The sequence below is a fragment of the Eimeria tenella genome, genomic scaffold, assembly GCF_000499545.2.
Source record: "Eimeria tenella Houghton genomic scaffold, Eth_scaff37, whole genome shotgun sequence".
Classification (NCBI taxonomy): Eukaryota; Apicomplexa; class Conoidasida; order Eucoccidiorida; family Eimeriidae; genus Eimeria; species Eimeria tenella.
This window is the reverse complement of record NW_013543286.1, coordinates 153,300-165,945: the sequence shown is the minus strand read 5'-3', so window position 1 is coordinate 165,945 and position 12,646 is coordinate 153,300. Positions and strand designations below refer to the sequence as shown.

Genomic DNA, 12,646 nt, shown 5'->3' with positions numbered 1-12,646 from the left:
TAGAGAAGTTCCCTAGTCTGCCTGCATGCATCCACCGTCGTGAAGCGAGGGCTCATTAGCATACGCTCTCTGTTGCCACATGTGCTGCTCCTATTGCACGCCTTGCAAGCGCTGGCAATTGCGGCTGGCAACTACCCTCTATGGTGCACTGAAGATCTCATACACAGCCTTGCTCTAGGTCCATTTCCCCTCTATACGGGACGTAGGGTGCGTCAGTAAAGCTTGCTGAAGACCAGTTTCTTTCGCTTTACTATGAGCCGTCAGCTCCCGCTCTGGTGTCAAGTGTTAGCTTTCACTGAGTTCTAATAGCATCACCAGATGTACTCTCATTTCTGCCACTCAACGCATGGGAGAAAAAACAATGCCCAACTAAGAAACAGCAGTGAGATGGCGGGAAAATGAGGAATTCAGCGTTTTAATATTGGCTTGACGCGGGATTCTGCGGAACACAGCGGCAGAACAGATACCCAGAAAGTTAGTAACTGCCCGTGTAAACTCCACCCAGGAAGTAAGTAACTGCCAGTATAGACTCTTTAGCTGCCATTACCCTGGACCTCATGTCGCTGTGAAGCCACAGCCGTGGCGGCGCTAAGCAACCAGCACACCCTCGGTCCTCACCGTTCGCTTCATGCTGCACAATGTGGACGGTAGCACTAAGGGAAATCGCATCCAACTGCGACAGTCCTGCAGGATGACACGAAGAGTGTAACAATACTATTTATTATAAACATAAATTGCGCGGACGCTGCATGTAAAGAATTAAACTAGGATACCTATAACAGTAACCTTGTAATCATCGTAGTGACAGCTCCGTACGCAGACAAGGCGTACGCGGTAAGAGGTCTGTAACTGCCTGTCTATACCCTGGACCCAGATTGGCCTGTAGGGGGTTCCGCTCAAGGTACAGCGTATCCAAAGACGGGAGAGCTTGTAAACAGCGGATTTTCTCAAGTGTCTCCAGCTTGTTGTCATTCAGCTGCAGCAAAACCCATAGTAGCACAGGTAAATAGTCTATACATAAACCTCAGCGCCATCTACGGCAGGCCTAGAGAAGGGACGAAAGACTGCGACAAGAAAACTGCAAGAAAAGCGGATACAGGAAAGGCCAGTACCTCACCCACAGGTCCTGCAGCTTTGAAAGCGACGCCACAGCCTCCAGATCGTCGATTCTGTTGCAACATAAATCAAGAACCGTCAGTTCCTCCTGCAGCAACGCCAGCCCGAAGGCTCAACCAAAGAATATACGCTTCTTTCTATGAAACCAAGAAACGCTCATGGAGGGAACGCACCGAGCCAGCTGCATGAGGAGTTTCAGCTCCCCGTGACACGAGGAAACAGAAAAAGACAAAACAGGCGCAGAATATCAGGGAAAAGAACTGTTTTAGCTACCAGCCGGTTGATCTCTGCGGGCGGGGACGGGAGATTGTTGTGCGACAAGTACAATTCTCGAAGTTTCGGGCATTCTTCAAAAAACCCAGTATTCCACTCCTCGATGCGGTTGGACTGCAGGCTGACACGGCCTAGCAGGGGCAAAGACGGCAATTCCTAAAGTGTTCTCCAGCACAGAGACACACGACCACATCAGCATGGTGATAACGAAAACTTTCACTGCCTTGCAGCAATTCCAGAAGCAGTCTGTTCCACCAGTAGCAGAAAAGGCGGCAGCAGCTTATGTACAACGGGCTGATGGAGCTGTTGGCTTGGAGGGCCCTTCATGAGGATCCTCGCTAAAACGAAGACCGTTTTGGGTCCCCACATATCGAGCTGGTGCCCCGCAACGCAAAGCTTCACCGAACGGCAAGCTTGGGTTATCCAAAACTTCCAGTCTAAGCTTTCAACAAATGAAGGCATCCAGCGGCACTCACCAGTCATTCTTTAAAGGTACACATACCAATGAAGTCATAACATGCGCTAGCTTTAGTATATAATGTAGCGATGCAGCAGGGACAACCCACCAAGCGCGTTATTTTGTTTCTTCCTAGCCACAGCTCCGTGAGCTTTGTGAGGTTTTCTATGCCCTCAACTAAGCGAATTCGATTAGACCCCAATTCTAACATGCGCAGTTCCGTCAGAGTTGAGAGGCCTTCTATCTACGCGCAGCCAAACGTACGCAGCACCGAATAGCCAACGCTCTTGACTGCTGTTGCTGCTGTTGCTGCTGCTGCGCGTGCTGTTGCCTGTGTGAGGCAGCACCTTGGTAATTTTGTTATTCGAGAGAAACAATTCCCTGAGGTTGACTAGTGTCTCGAGGTTCTGAATCCGTCTTATTCCGTTAAAAGATAAATCCAGAATCCTGAAGAGAGAAACAACAAGGCAAATGTGTGCTACACTCAAGCCATGCTGCGCCTTTTAGTTGGGCGAAGTCGCGGCTAGTAAAAAAGCTGGGAGCCACCTTAGATTTGTTAGGTGCTGAATGTTGTCTATGCATTTGATGTGGTTTTGATAAAGAACCAGCTCCTCCAGGGTGGGGCCTTGCTCCTCCAAGCCTTCAATAACAGTCACTTCATTTGCAACTAGCTCAAGCCTCTGTTCAGAGAAAGCAAAAGGTACCAGCGGAAGGAGCAAGGCCACAGGAACTTGACATGGATTTCGTCTCTAAAAAGGTAACCACCGGACAATACTCCACCGCTGAGTGCTGCACTCTGCTGCTTCGTGTGTGCTGCTGCGTGTCTACCCGTGATTGTCTGTCTCGAGTGTTCGGCTGTCTCGTTGCTGCTTTGCGTCTGCTGCTCGTCTAACGCCTATCTGTCTTTACTCGTAGTCTTTTGAGCTCCTTGAGGTTTTCAATTTTGAAAATTCGGGAAGCCTGAAAGGAGAGTTCTTCATCATTGGGATCCACGGGGATATCGATTCCTAACCGCTGCGCATGCACGATATTGGCTCCCTCCTCTGCTGAAGAGATGTCTGAGCCTTTACATGGGCATTCCTTCTTTTCTGAAGAATTTGCTGCATCTGAAGACCCTGTTTCGTTGGTTGCTCCTGCGCCTTCGTCGTTCACGGGACGGCTAGCCAGGGTCCCCTGCGTTCCCTCGCTGCCCTCTACGACATACGATAGAAAAACAGATGCTGGCAGTGAAATAGTTGATGCTTCAGTTTCCAAACTCTTACATCAGCCAAGATAGTGCTAAGGAGGACGACCTATGACGCACTCACCGGCAGGGTTCATCGCTCGCACAGCCAGCTGCAGCAAAGCCAGCAAGGCAGCCTTCTGTTGAAAATTGCACTGCTAAAAAGAGAGTGATGGGTGGTACAAACTGCATAATTAGAGCAGAGATGTAAAAGCGGAGTCACACACCGCAGGCGACAGTCAACACCAACCACACATGCACTGCCAGCAAGCCCCATTTCAGGCCCAAACGAAAGCGGCGCTGTCGTCCCAGACAACTTTCACTTACAATTTTAAACAAAATACGGGGACGATACTTAATGAGGACTAGTAAAAGGCAGCGGAATAAGAGGCTAGGCCCCCTAATGTCTTGTCAGGGGAGGCTTCTCCTCCACGTCTGAAGGTAGTGTATTATTCGAATCATGGCTACTCAGTACGCCAAGGCGCTGCCAGCACACGTCTCCGTACGGCTAGCTACATCTAATTGCCTCCAGCCCCACATGCTTCCCAATTGATGAGAGGGGCGGCCCGCCACCGCCTCGCCTAGCCTTTGTACCGTGTCTCTAGTCTTCTGTATTTTGCACTCAGTCTTGCATTTGTCTTATCTCTGCTTCAGCTCCACCTCCCACTTGCACCGTACACTGCGCTTTGCCTTTGCGCCACACTTGGTTCCTCGCTTTTGGTCCCTAACGAATGCAGCAATCAGTGGCTGTTTAATTTGGAGATCAGTTGAGCAAATTTCCATATTAAGTCTACGAGACTTTATGGATTGATGCAGGTTGGACAGTAGCACACAGCCACAGAAGCATCCATACGTCAGCGATAAGATAAAGCTCTAACTAGATCATCGTGTTCATGCGATGCAGTAGAGAATCCGTGTATTTGAGGGTTCAATTGGTGGCTGTATGAGACTTCAACGCTGCAAGGCGCATTCAGAGTAGAACAGGTTGCGGCTGCTTTACGAGGAGAGTCAATAACTCTTGAGCAAATTTTACACAGTTTTTGACTAATGCTTATGTTAGAGACTTTCTAGAACGGAAAGTAAGAACAAAACAGTCGCCTACGGCAACCTTCACAAGCGACCCAGGTAACAACTGTATTCTACATGGCGATCTCGCAGTACGCAGCACAAGGCATCCCCAAAACGGCCTTCGGGGGCATGTGAAAATATTTGGACTCGAAGTATATTCAGAAGTGAGCAACATGCGAAGGGACTTAGTCCTTGAGCCTTCGAGCCTAGTGTGCTCTGCATTTAGGTACTGTCGCTGGCATGAGGCAGCTGTAGTGTACAGGCACTACAATGGTTCCCCCAGTGAGCGTATAGTGATCTATTCCGTGGAAGGAGCACAACATAATGTAATATTAGTATTAAATCAGATCAATTAGGCAAGTAATAGGGTCAACAGGCTACGAGTGCCAATCAGATCAATTAGATAAGGAATAGGGTCAACAGGCTACGAGTGCCAACTGCGCATCAGGGCCTCGGAATCACTGAGAGGCCGAAGCCCCAATCCACCTTTGAGGGTCAGGCCCGAAGCGCCAGATCCAGACGAAGCGCCAGATTCTTATGGTCTCCTTTACAATGAATCAGAGGAATTTAATATATGATTTTGAGGCTAATTATGTGGATGTAAGTGGTTTTCGCGTGATTTATCGAGGATATACCTCGCAGAGAAGCGCACAGGTCTATACGTAGTGGCACCATCATGTCCGCTAGTGCACTACGATAAATCCCGCGAAAGTTCCTTAAAACACATAGTAAACCCTTACGTTCACGATCCAAATCGATACCAGTCAAATTGACATCAGCTCAAGGAAACTGTAGTGTTGAAGAGGGACACTGAGCAGGTGCAGGGTTTTCTTCTCTATTTCAGCGACAGACTTCACCGGCAGTACAGTCGCTGCCCAATGGAAAGGACAGCAGCTTGAGAACATTTCTCACAGTAGCACACATGAGGCTTGCAAAGATGGAACTGATACAATGCTACTAAGATACCGAGCTCAGCTAGCACTTACGAGTTGGTCTCGCGCATCGGATTTATCTGCAGAGGCTTAGCTTTTCAAAGGTAGTTTTAACTTTGCCAAAGCCAGCAAAAACTATTGTTGTTGTTTTAATGCATTATTCGCGTCTATAGGTCACGCCCGTGAGGAGAGCTTGAGTGAAAATGACTTCGTTCGGCATCGAAGTACTCGCACAACGCTGCTGTGACACAGAACGTGGACGAACAAACACGCTCCAGCGTCGGGCTGGCGTTGCAGCTCGTCCCAGGTCGGCAGCGCATTGCCCTGAGCTGAACGCCTTCTTGCTGCAAATCAGTTCGGCTAGAAACACAGTCGGGGAAACCACCTTAACGTGCGCAAAGCAAAAATGTACTGGCTTGCAACGTTGAGCAATTGGACCACCAGCACATGTACACCTAACCGATTAGCCAATAAACAATAAGTGATGGACGACGCCGCTCAGGCACGTTTATAGCCCGTCGAAGATTTCTTATTCTCACAAGGAAGTCGTGGGTCAAACACGTAAGATGGGAGGGTTGTGCTTCAGACCGTCTGAAGCGCAGCCCTTGACTCTGAAGGAGATCGCTGGCTTGGCAGTGCAGGTCAGGTGCGGGGTCACCTCGTAGTTCTATGGTGTAGCGGTTAGCACTGCGGACTCTGAATCCGCCGACCTGGGTCCAAGTCCCAGTACGACCTTCCAGCTGTGCTTCTACGTATATATATACAGCTTTGAATATGTTTTTTGCCTCTGCTATCGGTTGCAGGAGCGGGGTGGCAGTCGGCAAGTTTATGATATGTACGGGAGATGGCTTGCTGGAATGGCCCTTTTGTATCTGTAGTGCACAGGCACTACAATAGGGCTTGGTGGTGACCTATACAAGATAGCTAGCTAGCGACCTACAAGGGGTCGCAACACTGGAGGAGGACAGGACCCTTCTACTAGGATCAAAGTAAGGCAATTTGTCTGCGAATTAACATGCATACACTAGAGGTGCCTGAAAATGCGTGGAGACTGGGGCTGGCGATGGCGCCGGCACCAGCTCAGGCCTCCTCCCCACAGGGCCTAGGAGGCAAGTACCCCGAGTTGGGCAGATTGGACGATAACGGATTTTGGAAACTTAAGAATAACTGTATTTCGATATATATAGGCTACTGTTTCAAGGAAATGGGCCAACGTTAGGTGCCGATCATAGGCCCCTGCTCGAGGGAGCAGGTAGCAGCGTAGTCGCAGCAGTAGGCGCTGTGCACTACATTTGGGGGCTGTTCCTGGATTGAAATCTTTGTTCTTTCCGGACTTGGGAGTAGAAATAATATGTTTAAATAATTCACACCTGGAAATCTTCGCTTGGTAAGGGATGCATCTCCGCAACGGACGCGTTATCGGCCCTACACCACAAGAGACTTCTAGAATGTCAGTGAGCAAAATGCCGAGCGGGACGCCGACCCATCATCGCCATGCTACTCCGAAGCCTACAGTGGCAGAGCGGCCGCATGGGCATAAGGAGGCGCCCCAGCAGATGATACCTATGACCAATGGTATGCCAGAGAACAGTCTCCTCGTCACGAGGGACCAATTCCAGTCCGCTATTAGTGTGATAAGAACTGTTATAGGGGGGACCCTGGAATCGGGCGCAACGATTCCCATACTACCAGAAGACGGCAGCACTATGCAGGCCTTTCTGCTGCGTATCGAGCGCCGGTACACCCAGACGGGATTGGAACCGCGCCAGTGGGGAAATGCACTTATTGACCACCTTGTGGGCCCGGCTCTCACATATTGGATGTATCTACGGAGAACTATCGACCTAAGCGACTGGGCCACAGTACAGCACAGGCTTTTGGAGCGGTTTGACAAAACAACGTCGCAGAGTCAATTGTTAACTGAGTTAACTAAAGTACGGTGGAATGGTAACCAGAAGGAGTACACGGACCGGTTTGCAGCTGTAGCGTCGCGTGGTTTGGGTGTTGCCCCCGACGAACTCGCTGACTATTACTGCACCGGGCTACCTACAGACATCCATCTTCTAATAACCAATAACGGGCAGGTGAAGTATCAGTCGTGGGAACAAACGGCGACTGCCGCAACACGGCTCTACGAGCCCAAGCAGAGTGTGCTGGAACTCCGAGAAAGGACCACGTGAGCCATTAGGGCTGCCATCCAAGCTAATGGACCCCCTCGGCGCTAGGAAATTGAAATTCGACCTGGGGGAACCCATGCGAACTGCTTTGAGTGTCAGGGTCGCGGACATTCGGCATGTGCCTCCCCCAGCAAAGGGGAACGTACCAAACGTCCGGGAAAAATATGCAAGAAGTGTGGCAGTGTGGGACACTATGCTTGGGACTGTCCTACGTATGAACGAGGCCGGCCCGAGCCGGCGGACAAGAGCAGTAGGGAGCCCACCCGTCCTAGCACTGAGAAGACGGAAAGATTAAACGTGCGGGCCTAGGCGTGGGTGGAGACGAGCGTTCTAGGCCGCGTAGCCATGGCAAAGGGATGATGTGTGCGGTAGCGACAGGCCCTAACGCCGTTCCAGTCTCCCGTGAGTTGGGCAACCAACTCCTCCGCACTGCGGGAGGAGCTTATAAGAGTGATGAGCGCGCGGAAAGGACTCAGCCGTTTCCGGAAACGCGGCGTGAGTCTGGGTCAGAGTCGATCCTGAGTGAAGAGACTGCGGACGCGACGATGAATAGCAGCAGGAAGTCTGCAGACTTCCTGCAGCAACAGAAGACGGCTATAGGTCAGACGCGACAGAGATTGTGCCACACTGGTGGAGGGAGACTTGTACGAAAGAGTCTTACGATCAAGGGGGAGCGTTGTGTTGTGCGGGCGCGACGGCGGTACTTCGCGTTGAGCTCGCAGGGAGTCCTTGTGAGGCCCTCTTGGACACTGGGGCTTCGAGAAGTTTCATTAGTCCTAAAATAGTCGAACAACTACAATTGAAAGTGCGGAGACTACCAAAAGAACATAGGTTCACCATTGCTACAGGTGCACAATTACGCATTGATCGGGTAGTGACGGGATTGACGCTGTGGTGCGGACATACGCGTTTTTCCGGGGACGTTTTAGCGGGACCCGTTCCCTACGACTTAGTCTTGGCTTTGGATTAGCTGACGGAACACAAGGTGGCCTGGTATTTCCAGTCAGACAAGCTCCGAACCTATGTGAATGGCCAGTGGTGCGAGTTATCGGTCGTTCGGACTGGTGAAACGACGCTGCAACGTGATAGTCCCACCGTAGCACACCCAAGGACCCCAGCAGAGCAAGCATAAGAGATACTGGCCAAACAAGTGGCGGGTATGTCAGCCGAGGAGGCAGCTATATTCCTACCCCCGCCTCGAAGGAGGTATAAGTCCCACGCGAAGACTAAGGCGAAGGCGCGGATAACGCCGCTGGTTCGTCAGGCGGCGGCCGACACAAATGATCTCACGACTCCATTGCACGGTTTGCATCTCATACTGGCTTTGCCCGAAGCCTGTTCGGCAGTGCCCTTAAGGCTCTCGGATGAATGGCAAGATGCGCTTTGTTGCGCATTGATTGGGAATTAATCCACGTCCTTCGGCTGCCGTAGCCCTTTGGCCTCGACCGCCTCGGTGGCAGCGGAGAGTGACGAGGAGTCTCCCTGGCCTACGGCAAAATTCGAGCACACACTATTCGACGAATGGATAAATTCGACAGAGGCGCAGGATATTCCATGTGAGGTTGCCCAGGTGCTGCACGAGTATCGAGCGGTTTTTCCCGATACCTTACCTAAAGGCTTACCTCCGAAGCGCCCTCATGATCATCATATTCTCCTTGTGCCTGGGAAACTCTCAGCGAGATCTGCAATATACCTATGACCCCAGATCAGCTCACATTCCACAAACAGGAGATAGTTAATTATCGGACAATGGTTGGATCGGACCGACCTATTCGCCTATTTGGTCTCCTACGATCATGGTGGACAAACGTGATGATGGCTCCGGGGAGCGGAAGATGCGTATGGTTGTTAATTACCAGGCTCTGAATGCCCTTACGATAGCCCCTGATTTTCCACTACCTCCCATTCAAACCATTGTGGAGCTGCTGGGAGGCGCCAAGTATTTTTCCATTTTGGATCTTGAAGCAGGATTCCATCAAATACGTATGGCTAAGAAAGACCGGTGGAAGACAGCTTTCCGGTCCGTTCTCGGACTATTCGAGTACCGAGTAATGCCCTTCGGCCTTAAGGCTGCTCCCGCTACGGTCCAGGCCAATATTAATGCCTATCTACAACCTTTATTGGGCCAGGGCGTTATTGCGTACCTAGATGATGTACTTATCTATAGTTCCGATATCTCTGGGCACGTTTCTCTCCTGCGACAAGTCCTAAGTATTTTTCTTAGACATCAGTTTTACCCAAAATTCCGCAAATGCAAGTTTGCAAGACAAATAATTACATATTTGGGTTATACCATTTCTGCCGCGGGGATCAAACCGGCAGAAGATAAAATCGAAGCCATCCGGCATTGGCCAGAGGTGCTGGAGAAGGAAACGCAAGTGCGCCAGTTCCTCGGCACCATACATTACTGCCGCATGTTCATGGGACCGGACTATGCAGACGTTGCCCGGCCGCTGGTTGATCTAACGCGTAAAGACGTCAGTTTCAAATGGACAGAGCTTCACACGGAAGCGGTGCGGCAGCTCAAACAGCGCTTAATCGACTTCACTACATTACAAGTCCCTGACACGACGAAACCCTTCGAGTTATACACGGACGCCTCTGGTTATGCGATCGGAGCAGTTCTGGAACAAGACGGCAAACCCATCGGCTTCCTCAGCCAAGTCATGAACCCCACACAACAGAGATGCTCGATCTACGATCAGGAACTCTTGGCGTTGGTCATGGCACTGGACAAGTGGTCGCACTTGCTCCGTGGTCCCAAGGTAACGGCTTACACTGATCATCAAGCTCTAAGCCATCTCCAACGACTCCAAGCATCGAAGCCTCTGCGCGGAAGCACCGCCCGGTGGTTAGACTTTCTTACGGAGTTCCCCGATTTGCACATCACTTATGTTCAAGGAGCGCGCAATCAAGTTGCTGACGCCTTGTCTATCCGTCCCGGTGTTCCTAACACCTGCTCGCACGACACACCATCGGCACCACTGATGCTCGCAATAGGACAAGGCAGCGCGGCTCCCCGCTCTCGTGGTCAGCCTCCCAACTACCGAGAGCTCGCTAGAATTCGTTCGCGACGACCTAGACGACGCAGCCTGCCGTCCGCATCTTCGCCTGCGCCGCCGGAACCCAACCCAGAGGCGGAACATCCTACACTCACAAAGAAGACACCAGCTGACCCTCCTGATGTGCGCCAATGGCCGCAAGCTTACTCGAAGTGTCCCGTTTTTCGCGTTCCCTACAAAGCCGCAGCAAACCAACCAGGAGAAGCTCTGCAAATAGAATTTCGTAATCGCCAATTCGCATTTCGTTACGTGCAGCCTTACTTGCACATCCGCGTTTATGGACTGTGGCGCATCTGCGTCCCACAATTCCCTGAGTTCCTTACTCAAGTTCTGCATTCACATCACGACCATGTCACGGGCGGCCATCGAGGCCAGAAAAAGACCTTTGCGGCTCTCAGCAAGCACTACTACTGGTCAGGAATGCGCGCCTACACTACTGCTTCTGTTGAGTCATGCACTCACTGTCGAGCGTCAAAGTCCCTAACCAGAAGCCTGCAGGCCTTCTTCAACAGTTGCTCATCCCTTCTCGTCGATGGGCGCACGTGAGTCTTGACTTCATCACAGATCTTCCTCTTACAATGACAGGGCACGACTCGATTCTTGTCATGGTCGACTCCCTCAGCAAGATGGCTCGTTTCGTTCCTGCAAAGAAGTCATTCACAGCAGCAGACACCGTGGAGCTTCTCGCAGACCGTCTTATCCGCTATCACGGTTTTTCAGAGGTGCTCATATCGGACGGCGACCCCCGTTTCCAGTCGGATCTTTGGAACCAGCTCTGCCGCCGCTTTAACATCAAACGGCGCATGCCCTCGCCCTACCATCCGCAAAGCGACGGCCAAACTGAACGGGTGAACCGCACACTGGAGCAGATGCTTCGTACCTATATCAAATCTGACGAACGCGAGTGGGAGCGTTTGCTTCCGGCCTTGGAACTTGCCTACAACACCACAAGTCATTCATCCACTGAGCTCTCTCCTTTCGAGGTCATGACTAAAGAGAACACATTGACTGCTGCGGACCTTGATATCGTAGGCGCGCTAGCTCCTACGCTCACTCCTCCGATGACTAAGCTTTTTCGACAGCTCTGCAACAGAGCACAGAGTCACATCCTGAAGGCGAAATGGCAGTAGAAGTACTATGCAGACACAAAGCGCCGAGCAGTGGAGTATGCGGTGGGAGACAAGGTCTGGCTCAGCAGCAAGCACCTACCGCCTCTCAACAGCTGCCCTAAGTTCGAGCCCCGTTACCGTGGACCCTTCGAAGTCATCGAACGCATAGGAACTGTTGCTTACCGTCTCGCTCTGCCTCCCACCTAGAATGCCACAACGTTTTCCACGTTTCGCGGCCAGTTCCTCACCGCCCCCGCCCTCCCGATTTGGTTTCCTCGGCAGCCGATGCTGCCTGGCCTCCTATCCACGATGCAGCAGAAAATCCCACAGCGGAATACGAAGTCGACTATATTATGGACCAACGCGGCTCTGGAGATGCAGCCCAGTACCTCGTGAAGTGGCGCGGAACCCTGAAGATCAAGCCTCATCGGAGCCCGCTCACCACCTTACAGGCTGCCCGGCTTTGCTTCGCGCTTGGCGCCGCCGCCAACGAAGACGTCTTCAGACTCGAAACAATCTTGGTCCTTCCTAGGGGCAGAGATTTGGGTCCGTCACCTTCCGCCGCCTGCAGGACAGGCACCCTTCAACGAGGAAGGGGGAGGGAGCGCTGCGCACCGCGTGCGCTCACGGGGTTAGCTTTAGAAAATCATAGAGATAGAAAAGGCAAAAATAATGTGTTTTAGGTAGTTTTGTTCAGTCCGGCAAGGGGGGAAGTTGTAGTGTACAGGCACTACAATAGGGGTTGCTGGTGACCTATAGAACATAGCTAGCTAGCGACCTACAAGGGGTCGCAATACTGGAGGAGGACAGGATCCTCTTACCAAAATCAAAGTAAGGCAATTTGTCTGCGGATTAACATGCATACACTAGAGGTGCCTGAAAATGCGTGGAGACTGGGGCTGGCGATGGCGCCGGCACCAGTGCAGGCCTCCTCCCCACAGGGCCTAGGAGGCGAGCACCCCGAGTGGGCGAATTGAACGACAACAGATTTTGAAAACTTAACTGTATTTCGATATATATAGGCTACTGTTTCAAGGAAATGGGCCAACATTAGGTGCCGATCATAGGCCCTGCTCGAGGGGTCAGGTAGCAGCGTAGTCGCAGCAGTAGGCGCTGTGCACTACACTCCTCCCCAAAGGGCCTGGGAGGCAAGAACCCCAAGTGGGCTGAATTTTAAGATAACAGATTTTGGAAAAACTAAGAAGGAATGTGTTTCCTTATATTTGGGCT

At 51.5% G+C, this 12,646-nt stretch overlaps 1 protein-coding gene across 1 annotated transcript, besides 1 other annotated feature; it reads right to left on the bottom strand.

Moving 5' to 3' along the window:
• Window positions 1–407: 407 nt before the first annotated feature.
• ETH_00011710 (uncharacterized protein) lies at window positions 408–3,166 on the bottom strand (the record flags this gene model as incomplete). Its single annotated transcript, XM_013376553.1, has 10 exons — window positions 408–439; window positions 619–684; window positions 832–976; window positions 1,118–1,204; window positions 1,390–1,545; window positions 1,956–2,090; window positions 2,194–2,293; window positions 2,393–2,526; window positions 2,756–3,039; window positions 3,154–3,166. The coding sequence occupies 10 exons, from the start codon at window positions 3,164–3,166 to the stop codon at window positions 408–410; spliced, it is 1,152 nt and encodes a 383-aa protein (XP_013232007.1).
• Window positions 3,167–6,375: 3,209 nt separating this feature from the next.
• Window positions 6,376–12,128: a repeat region.
• Between the last annotated feature and the right edge of the window lie 518 nt (window positions 12,129–12,646).